The 15,191-nt window shown below is 37.9% G+C and overlaps 1 protein-coding gene across 1 annotated transcript in view; it reads right to left on the bottom strand.

Moving 5' to 3' along the window:
* Positions 1-11,000: 11,000 nt before the first annotated feature.
* The window catches only part of LOC139933917 (GRAM domain-containing protein 4-like), a 45,790-nt gene continuing 41,599 nt past the window's right edge, over positions 11,001-15,191 (bottom strand). Inside the window, exons 16-17 of the mRNA XM_071928149.1 lie at positions 13,947-14,028; positions 11,001-13,294 (exon numbers count right to left, since the gene is read on the bottom strand). Coding sequence (XP_071784250.1) covers positions 13,070-13,294; positions 13,947-14,028 — 307 coding nt within the window. The 3' untranslated portion in view covers positions 11,001-13,069. The remainder of the gene's footprint in view (positions 13,295-13,946; positions 14,029-15,191) is intronic.

The following is a 15,191-nucleotide window of genomic DNA, read 5'->3' as shown; positions in this document are numbered from 1 at the left end:
AACTTCTAAAGTCATCTGATGAAATAATCTAACCATTTCAAAATAACCGCCGTGTGAGTGTCCACAAATTATATGTATATTCTCAAAAAACACTTTTTATCATCATTGTTCATTCTCTCCCAGCCTCGCCAGCCCTCATGGCTCTTGTATTTACCTCCCCCAATCCCATCAAACACCGTCTCACGTTTCTAGTAAATATTTGACATCCAGAAAGGTTATGGAGATTCCTACCCGTTTATTGTCCGCTGCCGATAAGACGCTCCTATACCCGGGCTCAGAGTAAGGAATGGATGAAACATAAAACGCCGCTTGTTTGACTTGGACCATTTAAATGTTTGCAAGTCCGATTCCCCATTATTCCTTGGTATTGAAACAAGGAAGCTCATCGATCAAAAGTCAGTTTCGCGACGTCAAGTCAGTGGGAATATTTACATCTCAAGTGTTGCGTCCCTCCTTGGGAAACACTTAAGATTGTACAGTTTGCCAAAGTAAATATAAAATCATATTTAATTGTTCACATTTTATTTTAAAATGTATGGCCCTCGCCACCATGTCCTCATTCAAGCGTTAAAAAAAAGGAGTAATTTGATTTTGGAAGTTAAAAAATATTTATATATTTTTTTTTTATTATTCAAATTTGAGCTTTGTGGCAATTTTTTTTTCGCAGAAATATTTTTCTCTGAATGGTTTGAGACACATATAATACACATACACAAATTTTCGCAAACGTGCAACGGACCATGCACGAAATGCATGTAATGTGTAAAATAATTGTTTGTTGTACATGGCTGATGGATGTTATTTAAAGGTAGGGTATGCCTTTGTAAATTACCCCCCAAAAAGATTGAAAATCAAACATAATAAGCATAAACACATTTTGAGAACCAAATCCCTCTTTCAAATGTGGTTTAAGAGAAGGGGATTCAACAACGTTTCAATCTGAAAAACATTTCTGCATGAAACCTTTTCTCAGAGTGTGTATTCCAATTGCGGATTGATCTTCCTGCGTGGACATAACGACTCCAGATTTTCGACAAGATCTCAAAAACAATACCACATTTTAATTAATGAAATGTTTAAAAAAAAAATTTATTGGTCTAAAATTGAACGGTTCCAACAAGCAAATTTACACTTTGACTTTGATCCCGATAATAATTAATTGTTGTAGTTTTTAATTAACTGGCACTCAAAACGAAAGCGTTGAAAATCTTAATGTGGGGTTTAAAATTGCCTAATTGCCAAATCTGACCTAACTTTAAAGGCACTAGAAACCATTGGTCATTACTAAAAACAATCGTTAGAATATAAACCTACTTGGTAACGAGCAACTTGGAGAAATTTTGATGGTATAAAACATTGTGAGAAACGGCTGCCTCTGAAGTAATTCAGTTTTTGAGAACAAGGTAATTTTTTACTAAAATACTCCAGCTGAAGCTTTTTGTAATGCATCTGGAACCAAACATTTGTTGTGCAACAATGGTGTTTTTCTCTTGCATCTTCGATGTTGGGATACACCAAGTACAAATACTGGTCTTTGACAATTAACCAATAAGGGAGCCGTTTCTCACAATGTTTTATACTATCAACAACTCTCCGTTGCTCTTAAAAGGTCAGCAATTACAAAGTGCGCAAGAGTGGACTTGCACACACACACGAACAACTCATCAAAGTTTAATCACGCTTGCTTTGCCCCCCCCCCCCCCCCGATTTTGAGAATTGGAAACGTAATCATAATCCAACACTGTTTGCTCTGTTGAACGTTTCTAAACGAAAACAATGTAGAACTCTAACATGGGTGATTGGAATGTGAAATCGTGTGTGTATGGATGACACATTGAAAGAGTAAACAAAATTAGCCATGGTTCATCGTTGGTCGTACAATCGTGTGAATTGGAAAGAATAGCGTGAAAATTAGAAGTGGGTGCTAGAATTGACCAGGCACTTGGGTGAAACGCACTTCTACTGTCAATGTAAGAGTGACAGCCCGCTATCTTAACACGGACAGGAAGAATATTACAGAATTCGTATATACTACAATATAAGTACATCGAGAAGTTAGAGCAAAATATATAAAGCAAAATAATATTCTTAAAAGTTTTACATCCGAGAGCAATTGCCTTTTTGAAACGACGGCTGCGTCGGCGTTAACTTGGACTGATCCTCCCATCCTACATTCTATTTTGGTGGACACTATAGGTAATTACTCAAAATAATTTTTAGCATAAAAACTGACTTGGTAACGAGTAAGTTTTATTCATTATTATCTCGCAACTTCAACGACCAATTGAGCTCAATTTTTGTTCCCAGGTTTGTTTTATGCATATGTTGAGATACACCACGTGAGACGACTGGTCATGAAAAAGTACATTCAATCTCACCCTCCCATGGTTTCAACAACCAGTGAACAAAACTCTATCTATTTGTGACGTCACCACTTCGCCATCTTGGGGTAAAACGACGATGAGACAATGGAAACGCATACTTGATTTGCAAATGAGTTAACTGCCCCTTGACCTCTAGTAGAGGGCGCCCTACTCAAATGACATCGTGTGATTAGTAATAAGGCCCGTTTCAATAGAATGGGTGGGCACATTTTGAACAAAACGACGCAAGAATTTACTTGTATTACATTTGCATCGAGTTTGAACTTGAGCCCAAATTTTTACAGGTGTGATATTTTATGCAGTTGGGATACATCAAGTGAGAATACTGGTCATTGACAATGACCGAACGTGTCCAGTACCTTTCAGTGGGTGATTTTTTCTTAGCTTTCGACATCTGGTCCAGCACGATGCGAATGTGTGTGCGTCAGAGCATACAAGCGCAAAAGAAAACTTAATTTGATCAGTATTAACATATAAAAGAGTTTCACTTTCTGCAGTTGGCTTTTCCTTTTTAAATAGAAATAACGCTTGACTGTCAATTTAAATAAAATTAGAGACAGCCTTCTCAAAATGCTAGTTGGACATTTTTCTACTCCGCTGGTTGCAAGTCGCCATTGGCAACAACCATGCCCCGTCGTAAAGGGTTGAAAATCGTTATTTTTTTGTGTTCGATACAGCAGCGGTCTACTGGCCGTGCAACTCTGGCACCAAGCCCACTAGATATGATCTTTTGCCGATTGTATCAGGCGTCCCAATGCCCAATGCCGAGTAAAAAAGAAGCTTCCGTTTCGGACGTAATTTATAATAAACGATTGTATCAATTGGAGTGCAGTGCAATATCAAGGAAAAGCCACTTCCACACGAAAGCAATTAAGCCGGGGTCCCTTGCTTTATGTTAGCATGGATATTTGTTTGGACTGTTGGAATGTTCAAGGTCTCAAGTGAAACCTTTGTTGCTCTAGCTTTATGGACAGGTAAAACAAAACTGTGTACCCGGACCCTTTAAAGCCATTGCACCCTTTCGGTATACAGTGTTGTCCAAGGCCCCCACTTCGTGTACCACAACTTCTATATCAAATAAATATTAAACCTGTGAAAATTTAGGCTCAATCGGTCATCGGAGTCGGGAGAAAACAACGGAAAAACCCACCCTTGTTTCCGCGCGTTTCGCCGTGTCATGACATGTGTTTAAAATAAATCCGTAATTCTCGTTAACGAGAATTTATTGTTTTGCTGTTTTATCAAAAAGTAAAGCATTTCATGGAATAATATTTCAAGAGAAGTATTTCACCATTGCCTTCTGTAAACCCTGTAAGTTATTTGTAAATCTGTGAACTTTTAATTTTTTTTCTGAACCGAAAGGGTCCAATGGCTTTAAGGGTCGCAATATAAAGTTAAACACATTATCATTTGTCGTATTACAACGGACCTTCGGCATTGCACTAGTTGACGGCACCGGAGCAAGGCTGTTCAAAATTCCCCGTTCTGCTCGGGGGTACGACCCCGCGGCATCCGGCCAGTTCACCGCTCAACGTCGACCGCCCCCAAGGCCCGTCGTAGCACGCAGCTCCCTCGCACTCCACTCAAAGATCAAGGCTAATCGTACCTGTAGTAAGCTAAATGATTTGACCATTTGAAGAATTTCTCTGTTATCTATTTTTTTGTCTTCTTCATATTTTGGCGTGTTGGAGTACGTCAGTTATTCAAGCAAGCAGGAGATCTTTGGTTTTTGGAACCAGTGATCGATTGTTCAAATCCTATATAAATGGGGTTGAAAAAACAAAAAACACACAAACAACCTGTAAAAGTTTCATTCCAGAAGGTGGTTACTTGTATTTTGAGATATCGCCGAAACTAAGGAACGAGTATGTCCATACACGCATGCAGAATAATTCCCGATACAACATCACATCAGTCTGAGAAGCTCTACCATAAAAGCTTCTTATAAAATTCTTACAATTTGGGGGATAAATAGAGATTATCTTTTCTATAACCGTACAGTACTTCAACGTGAAATGTTTTTCAAAATGCATTATACTATCCAAAGGTGCTTACTTCTTACATGCTCATGTATGCACAACCTTTAAAGGAACACGTTGCCTTGGATCGGACGAGTTAGTCTATAAAAAAGCGTTTGTAACCGTTTGTTATAAAATGCATATGGTTGGAGAGATAATTTAAAAGTAGAATACAATGATCCACACAAGTTTGCCTCGAAATTGCGTGGTTGTGCTTTTACTGTGCGAACTAACACGGTCGGCCATTTATGGGAGTCAAAAATTTGACTCCCATAAATGGCCGACCGTGTTAGTTGACGAGGTAAAAGGAAAACCGTGCAATTTCGAGGCATGTTTGTGTGGATCATTGTATTCTACTTTTACAACATCTTTCTACCCATATGCATATTATAACAAACGCTTTTCAAAGACCAACTCGACCGATCCAAGGCAACGTGTTCCTTTAAGGAGGCGCATATTTACAGAAATTGCAACGCATAATATGGATGCCTGCAATTTTGTATTGCTTGACAACTATTGTACTTGAAAGAAAAACATATGACTAACTCAGATAGCCTAGTAAAACATGTGGTCACGAAACAGGTCCGTAACCAGGAATTATTTTTGGGGGGCGAATGTGGAATTTTTTGAAGGGGCGGGAGGTATTTGTTCTTAGGTAGCGGTTTTTTTTAGGGGGCGAAGATTGTATTAATTTTATTTTTTATTTTTGTGGGTTTTGTTTGAGGGGGCAGCCTTTTTTTTATTTTATAAAAAGTAAGTAAAAATGGGCGGCTGTGGGGAACCTTTTCTTTGAGCGGACGGATGGCATTTTGGGGGTGGGAGTTTCGGTGGCTTTGTGCTTTTATTCGAGGGCGGATTATTAATATTACTTTTTTGGGGGTGGGGTGGGAGGCGTCCGCTCCGCCCCCGGTTACGGGCCTACCATGAAGTGATAAGAGTCATATTATCTTTAATTTCCAGTTTCACTCAAATAGTGTCCTTGACATTGTTTTTATGCAAAGTCTTTCTACTTTTACACCCGGGTGTCATTTGACAGTTCATGATAAAATCAATTATTTCTTTTGGTGAAAATTGATTTATTGATCTATATTGTTTTCATCGCACGGTGGAATAACTGTCAAAAAAAATCGAACGACATGTTTGCTGTAAAAGCTATTGTTGACCGGGTCCACAATATTATTAACAATTTTCTTCTGCATACTTTAATGATATCCTGTAACATAATAAGATTTTCACATTGCGTGAATAGGGCATACCCAAGTGTACGGATGGCAATGTTTTTGAAGCAAATGGTTCTAGAATTCGATTGTAGGTATGTTGCGGGTATGCTGACCCAAAGGTGGTTTCCACGGCCGAGCTCAACTAAAACCTATACTACTCATAGCTCTCACAAAATCATTGATACCTAACAAATCTTTGCCTTACCTTCATACGTTGTGTAACTTGTCAACCATATAAGTGAACGGTATTAAAGCCATTATACACTTTCGGAACAGTAAAAAAAATAAAAGTTCACAGATTTACCATACAGGGCTTACAGAAGGTAATGGTGAAAGACTTCTCTTGAAATATTATTCCATGAAATGCTTTACTTTTTGAGAAAACATTTTGAGAATTACGGATTTACTGTAAACACATGTCATGACACGGCGAAACGTGCGGAAACAAGGGTGGGTTTCCCCGTTATTTTCTCCCGACTCCGATGACCGATTGAGCCTAAATTTTCACAGGTTTGTGATTTTATATATAAATTGTGATACACGAAGTGTGGGCCTTTGGAAAGTACTGTTTACCGAAAGTGTCCAGTCATGTTTGGAAATCCATTCTAAGCACTGCGTTTTGCCACCAATCTTCAAAGACATGCATTTTTAGAAATACAGCGCCTTTCTGCATCACTAAGAGGCATATTGACAGTAATCTTAACGGTATGGTGAGCCTGTTTGGGGGAAGAGTTCCCTTCCTCTAGTTTTCAATAAACTCCCCACACTACAATGAACCTGTGAAAATGTCATCAAGTTTTCAACGAAAAACGGGTTCTTGCGCGTGTTTATACTGTACACATGCGTGTACAAAATAACTTTCACGATCGAGGATTGACCTTGTATAATTCTAAAATCAGTGACTGAGGTGCTGGGTTGGAACTAATCGCGATAATTACCAATCACTGTCTTCAATATTGGCAAGATAGTACTGACCCAAGGAGGGTAAAATGCGGGTATTATCCCATGGTACCCTCGGAGGCATACTAGGTGTAGGCCTACCATGGTATCTTCAGAAGTATAAATATGTACCATTATAAGAGAGGGTATTAACAGAAACAATCTTCCGAGGATGACAGGTACCATGGGATCCCCAGAGATTAAAGGAACCATGGTATTATCAAAAGTATATTGTATGTATCATGGTATCATGAGAAGAACTGACACTGGGGAGGGAATAATGTAGGTATCATGGTATCTTCAGAGGTTCTGCCTGAAGAAGCTATAATATAGGTATCATGGTTTCCCCAGAGGTACTGCCTAAAGAAGGTATAATATAGGTATCATGGTATTCTTAGAGGTACTGCCTATAGAAGGTATAATATAGGTATCGTATCCTCAGAGGTACTGCCTAAAGAAGCTATAATATAGGTATCATGGTATCCTCAGAGGTACTACCTAAAGAAGGTATAATAAAGGTATCATGGTATCCTCAGAGGTACTGCCTAAAGAAGGTATTATATAGATATCATGGTATCCTCAGAGGTACTGCCTAAAGAAGGTATAGTATAGGTATCATGGTATCCTCAGAGGTACTGCCTATAGAAGGTATAACACAGCTTGGCATCCTCAGAGGTACTGCCTATAGAAGGTATAATATAGGTAGCATGGCATCCTCAGAGGTACTGCCTAAAGAAGGTATAGTATAGGTATCATGGCATCCTCAGAGGTACTGTCTAAAGAAGGTATAACATAGGTATCATGGTATCCTCAGAGGTACTGCCTATAGAAGGTATAACACAGCTTGGCATCCTCAGAGGTACTGCCTATAGAAGGTATAATATAGGTAGCATGGCATCCTCAGAGGTACTGCCTATAGAAGGTATAACATAGCTCGGCATCCTCAGAGGTATTGCCTATAGAAGGTATAATATAGGTAGCATCCTCAGAGGTACCGCCTAAAGAAGGTATAATATAGGTAGCATGGCATCCTCAGAGGTACTGCCTATAGAAGGTATAATATAGGTAGCATGGCATCCTTAGAGATACTGCCTATAGAAGGTATAGGTATCATGGCATCCTCAGAGGTACTGCCTAAAGAAGGTATAAAATAGGTATCATGGTATCCTCAGAGGTACTGTCTAAAGAAGGTATAACATAGGTATCATGGTATCCTCAGAGGTACTGCCTAAAGAAGGTATAATAAAGGTATCATTGTATCTTCAGAGGTACTGTCTAAAGACGATGTTATTAAATCTGCCAACGTCATAGGTACTGTCTGATATATGTACCATGTTCTCCTCAGTAGAACTGGCACAGGGAGGGTGTAGTTCAAGTACCATGGTATCGTCAGAGGTACTGCCCAAAGAAGGTATAATATAGGTACCTCCCATAACAAAAGGTACCAGGGTATCCTCAGAAACTGGTTTGGAGAGGGTGGGTACCGTTATATCGTCAGAGGTACTGCATAAAGAAGGTATAATATAGGTATCATGGTGTTATAGTGAGAGGTACTGCCTAATACAGGTATAATACAGGTACGGTATAGTCAGAGTACTGCCCAAAGAAGGTATAATGTAGATACCATTGTATCTTCAGAGGTACTGCCTCAAGCAGGTATAGTCAGAGGTACTGCTTAAAGAAGAAATAATATAGGTACCATGGTATAGTCAGAGGTACTACCCCCATAAGGTAAAATAATAGGTAGGGCCTACCATGGTATCTTCAGAGGTACTGCCTTAAGGAGGTATAGTCTTAGGTACTGCCTAAAGAAGAAAGTCAGAGGTACTATACCTACATAAGGTATAATAAAGGAACCATCGTATTTTCAGAGGTACTGCCTTAAAGAGGTACAGTCAGAGGTACTGCCCAAAGAAGAAATAATATAGGTACCATGGTACAAGTCAGAGGTACTGCCCAAAGAAGAAATAATATAGGTACCATGGTACAAGTCAGAGGTACTGCCCAAAGAAGAAATAATATAGGTACCATGGTACTAGTCAGAGGTACTACCTACATAAGGTGTAATACAGGTACCATGGTAGTCAGAAGTACTGCCAAAAGAAGGTATAGTCAGAGTTACTGACAAAGGGAGATTTAAATATGGTGTCCTCTATTAAGGTACTGACCACAGGAGGGTTTACAATAGGTACAATGGTGTCCTCAGAGGTACTGAGTTACAAATGCCATAATATGGATACTATCATATGTACTGACGCGGGAAGGGTTAGACATATACTGAGCCGTACACTTCAGTTTATCATATAACAAAAACAAACACAAGATAAAATAAGGGTACAAAATCAGTAAATATAGTTCCTGGCTTTTAATATTGGTACATAATTAACTTAAAGTGACAGTTGATTAACTGTTGACACAAACATAATTAAGTACACAAATAAAGTGACGTGTACCTGAAGGGGAACATATTATAATGTCAATTTTGATCAATGAAGAAAATTACATTGAGCGAGATCAGTGATTTATTTTGATCTTACTATTTTTCTTGCAGACTAGACAATCTCTTCGGTCACTGCAATTACCACCAACTTTTGATTGTCAGTGAGAATTAAGTAATCGACATACAGCAAAACACACTCAATGTACACAAATTTGATACAGCTGCACAGTTACAGCAACCGAGAGGTGCCATGTTAAAATCCCATTCTAGTCATCTTTCAAGTTTAAAACATGGAACACAGTCATTAATATTACAGAAGTACTGTTAAAATTGTCAAAAGATCTGTACCAGAAAGTATACGTACATGCAATTTTAGTTATGTCGTAAAAAAAGAAAAATACGATGTTTTAAAACAAAAACACTGAGAAAAATGCTACATCTTTTCTTTTATATAATTTAAGTACAAAACTGTTTCAATCACATTATTTTTTATTTTGGTGTTACCCATATACACCGATGTGTGAAACCACTGTGTACTCAAGACTTCCCCGAGTTCGGGCATATTACTCGGGTGAAATTCGAACCAGTAGACCACTGAGATTGCCTGGTGGCTAGAGGCAGTTCGAATCATGTCTGTGTTTTAATCACCAGCTTCGTTTCAGGAACGGTCCATCATGAATGTTTTAGGAATGAAAATTTTCACAAAATATCCTTACAAAATATTAATTTACAACAATGACGTTCTTCGAATTACAAAATCTGCTATATGAGGCACGGTGCTGCCTATTTAACAATGCTGATAAGAAAAAAAAATGCAAAAAACATTTATTTGAAAAGTCATTCTTCACTTTAAAACAAACCGTAGGAAAAGTCAGTAATGATTACAGTACTGATTACAGAACAATGAGGCGTTGTTTCAATGCACACATATGGTGTGCTTAGCAGACACACATGCATATTAACAAAAACGATGCATTTCAACAGGCAAACCTGATCAATGAAAATTTGATCACAACTCCACAACAGATACATTATTACAATAAATTTCATGATTTTGACCATCATGTAATCGGTCTTGTGTTTATCATTATTCTGATAAAACATTTATACGTTAAAAAAAACATTTTGACATAGCTGGTGTTACATGTTTTCCGTAAATAATGGATTGTGATTAGTTTTTGTGCATCATAATTTGTCTGAATGTAGTTGTGATTGTGTTAAGTTATTTTGAAAAGTTCAACATTCAAACCTTAATCCCACCCATCCAATCCAACTGCCCCACCAAAATAGACCTTTATCATGGTGTAGCCATGTTGATGATTTACTCCAATTTGATATCAAAGTACCCATAACTTTTTTTCCTAAAGAGTGTTTTCATCAAAATAATGATCAATTTAGAACAGACAAGAAAAATAAAATACCAAAACACTTGTTCAAGAGTGGCCCCGAAACCTCACTGTAAACGATCTTCGCAACCACATCAACTATACAACAGATAGCGTGAGTGGTAAAAACGGCTTTGAGGGGACCGGTGTGTTCATATGACGGCCAAAAATAGCTGGTCTGGAGGGTTTTATATTAATACGCGAACCTGGGACAACTTCAATTCCTTTCACAGATACCTACAACGCCAACGGCTCCACGGAGGTTTGTATACATAACTTCACCAACACTGTGATGTTTAAAGGAACACGTTGCCTTGGATCGGTCGAGTTGGTCTTTGAAAAGCGTTTGTAACCGTTTGTTACAAAATGCATAAGGTTATAAAGATGATTTAAAAGTAGAATACAATGATCCACACAAATTTGCCTCGAAATTGCGTGGTTTTCCTTTTACTTTGCATGCAAACTAACACGGTCGGCCATTTATGGGAGTCAAAAATTTGACTCCCATAAATGGCCGACCGTGTTAGCCGACGAGGTAAAAAGGAAAACCACGCAATTTCGAGTGATGCTTGTGTGGATCATTATATTCTACTTTTAAAACATCTTTCCAATCATATGCATTTTATAACAAACGGTTACAAACGTTTTTCAAAGACCAACTCGACCGATCCAAGGCAACGTGTTCCTTTAATGTCTCCTCCGTGGCTATCAAGCGAGAATAGTCCTTGTATTATGACGTTAATGGCCTATCAAAGCATAGTGAAGATAGTCTTGCGCTGTTTCCGGTTTGGACGTCAAAATATTGTTTCTGTACAACCCCCACGGGGTTTGTCTGAAGATGTTCCCCCATTGATATGTGAGTGTCATACAATCGGATGTTTAGTATGTAAACAATACAAACCTTGTACCTTGTCACAGTTAATATTAATTCTATCATTCCCCAAACTAAAATGTTTTGCTTCTTTGCTTCGTCAAACTCTCAATGGCATGATACAATGACAGGCATTGAGACAAAAAAAAAACTATGCACACTAAAACCTCCCGCATCAAAATCCTAGGATCTGTTAAGCCTGACCCATTTCTGGATCAGGCTGACCAAAATAGGTATCATACAAATCATTATGACCTGTGGAAGGGTCAAACTGACGCGGAATCAGAGCATTCTGCTTCACCCTGCACAGGCAATCCAGGTCAATTGTTACCCAGAGGTATTTTTTTTTTACCTGAAAAGTAAATTATTATAAACTAAATTTGGAATAGGCTTCTTCACTTATATTCACAATACTATTATTTACAAATAAAAACAAAATAAGTTCACATTTGTTTTGAGTCTATCAAGTAGTAAAACTTAGATTAACGGCAACATACCGTAGCACTGTTCTGCAAAATCCTCTAAAGACGTCATTTTTTGAGTACACATTTTCTTTAACCTACCTCATTTACCATGAGGAATAGTAATTTAAAAATCCAAGTTTTCCAATAGATACAGATATCTGGCTCAGAAGAAAATTATTTTATTTGTTGGATTTGATTAAATTTTTGGCTTGCTTTCTTGCCCTTGGTCTGTAAGATAAAGCATTCTGAGTTGTATTATTCATTATATTATCATTTCTCTTGTTCTAGACAAAATTTTTGCAAACTAAAAGGGTGCTTAGGAAACATTGATAAGAAACCAAGTTTAAAACAATTTCAAAGAGATGCGCAACAATTCATAACAAGGTGCATCTTATGGAAAAATTGGTCCAAAAATATAGAGCCTTCACTTTTGTTTTCAATAAATGGAACTCAGTCTTTTTAACTTTACAGAGTAAAAAGATATGAGGATTTAATAGCAACTACACAGCACTTTGCTTGGTTATAAAGGTTGATGGTTCACTGCATGCATAACAGGGTACAAGGACATTCCAAACAAAGTTCTTTTTTTTTCAAACATTGATCATGTGTCCCACCCATCATCAGTTTTGATAAAAGGTTGACATTTGTAAACATTGATTATTCTGAATGGCCCCTTGATCACTCTTCTCATTCGTGACAGAGAGGAGAGAGAACAAATCCTCAAGACAAATAACAAGGGGAGAGTCACTGCGGAAAAAAAAAGACCTGAAATTAGTCTCCAAATTATGGGATATAGTATATTGACATCTTGGCATTTCCACCCTTGAGTTAAATATTCCAAGGAGTGTCTTAAAACCTTGACACTGGAGAAGTATACCAAAGAACAGGATCTCTTCAAATTTGAAGAAAATCACATAAATTATAGTTTTTATTCCCCAATGCAGACACAAACAAGTCTGACTCCGTATATCAAAGTCTGAAATTTCCTATCAATGAAACAAATATAACCACAAACTGATACCTGTAAAAATGCCCAAACATTCACCCTTGGGGCCTTTGTCACACAAGGCAACTTTTCAAGCAACTTGGAGGCAGCCAACTGCAGTGCATGCTACAGGAACACTTTGGTAGCACACAAGTAGTTGTTCAAACAATGTCTCATGGTTCACAACAAAATTATGAGAACATATATTAAGTGTGAATGGATTCTCTTCTTTGAGATTGCCTGGAACTGATGGCCTGTAAGTTGCCTCGTGCAACATGGCCCTTGCAAACTCCATCCTGTAGACCCCCCAAAAAAACTCCAGTGTAGAAATAAAATCTAGGAATCTCCTTGATTGACTGGCTCCTATTGGTCACCACTTGCACTTGCTGTTCGGTTGACGTTAACTGGCTCACTGTCGGCCACATTCTCCCTCATATTCAGATCTCGGACGGAGCAAACCTGTCTCAAGATGACAGCGAAGACCTCATCCCTGTTCAAGATCGCTCCGAAGACAAAGGGTTTGTCCTCCAGGGCAACTTGGATCTCGATGGACATCCCATGGCCAGGAAGAAGGAAAAATGGCTTTGCCTAAAAGACAACAGATGAAGCCTTGGTTAAACATCAAACACATTGTACTAATGCTTTTTTGAAATAAAGATGTACTATTATGTTTATTTATTTTGAAGTCTGGTCAGGATAGAACTAATCTTTAAATTAGGGATATTTACTAGGAACAGACAGTACAAACATGGATGACTGTATTTATATATATATATATATATTTCTTTTTTTTTGGAAAAGCATAAATAATGTGGTTCTGAGATCCAGGGCCCAATTTCATAGAGCATGTAAGCACAGAAACTTAAACACAGACAAGTATTGCTTAGCAAGAAAAAAAATGGTCACCAGCAAAGTTTACATTGTTGTGACTTATTGCAAATATTATTTTGCTATGCAGTGTTTTTCTGCTTAACAGCTTTAAGAAATAAGGCCCTGTGATGAAAGAAAGCCACAAGGAAGGATTGCAGTCCAAAGTTAATGTCAAGCCTTGTCATTGTTTTTCCTCTTAATTTAATACAACATTGGATAATTCTAAAAACTTCTAAAAAAATCCTTCAGACTGTTTCATCAACAACAGGCCTTCATGTCAATTTCAGGGTTACAACATTGATTATAAAACAGGGTTATTCTTAACATTTCATGCAGGAATTGCATAGGAAGATAAATTGAGAAAGATAACCTTTTCAATTTTGATGATATCCGCTAGTGGGATAACAATGGTTTTTTCCATGTTCTTTCTTGCTCTTTCGAAGCACAGGAAGCTGAAAGAAAGTCAAAAATTAAAGTATTGTGGTTAAAGTTGTTTATAAAGGTGTTAATAATTAGACCTCCCACTCTTCGTTCATCTTCACGCTCTTCTTCCACCGCTCATTTCGAGCTTTCCCCAGGACCCCGCACCGTGACACGCTATGGCGATCGTACTTTTATGGTCACAGCTCCGACACTTTGAAACAAGTTACCCATCCACATTCAAGCAGCATCTTCATTGGACCCTTTAAATACCCCAGACAGTTTTTCTATTCCAATTGGTGCAGAGGTGGCATCGCGTTGGGGTGTTTAAACCGTTGATAAAGACCAGCTGGAGCTTTTTAAGACCGGCTGGCTTCCACAAGTCAGGCGGGCAAGCTCATTTACACCAATTTATTATGCGCAAAAAGCAATTCATAGCTACTAGTATCAGCACGTAATCTAGTTCTTAACGCGCATACACACAACCCAAGTGCATTAAATGCCAGAATTTTTTTTTTGCCTATTTTGATGTGAGTCGGGCAAAAATCCACACAATTTTCAGCTTCTTAACACATTTCTTCATCATTTTGTTTTTGAAACCTGAATCAGCTACTACATTTATTAGGTTTTCAGGTACAGTTTTCTCAAATATGATTTAAATATTTCATAAGAAAAAAAACGTTCAAGTATAAAATTCATAATAAGAAAAAGCCTTCAGACCAAAATTAAACAGTGTTATTTATCCTTATCGTCTTGTATAAAACCTTGAACTTTGCATTAATAAGGAATGGTGCATCTTTTGCAGCAACCTAGTTTCCTTTGTAGGTTCTTCTTTCCTTGACACAGTTTATAAACAACATGATGTAAAATTAGTTCCATAGGAATATGTCAATGCCCAACACTCAAGCTATCCTAAACATGCTGAGAGATTGGGCACTATGCAGCCGATTCCAGGAGTACCAAAGCAAGCCCTATTTCTCTATCATTAGATACGTCCTGCTCTCTTTAATGTTTATTACACAATGCACCGGACCTTACAGATTTACAAGGCAATTATTGCCAAGTGCCTTTCTTAAGGGCACAAGTGTCACAACCGTGATTCAAACCCACACACTGCTGCTAACAGAGCCAGATACCTGTAATAGCTCACTGTATAACACGATAAGTCTTTCAAAAGAACATCTACCCGGCAAGT

The sequence above is a fragment of the Asterias amurensis genome, chromosome 2 (genome assembly GCF_032118995.1).
Source record: "Asterias amurensis chromosome 2, ASM3211899v1".
Classification (NCBI taxonomy): Eukaryota; Metazoa; Echinodermata; class Asteroidea; order Forcipulatida; family Asteriidae; genus Asterias; species Asterias amurensis.
This window is presented reverse-complemented; position numbering and strand designations above follow the sequence as displayed.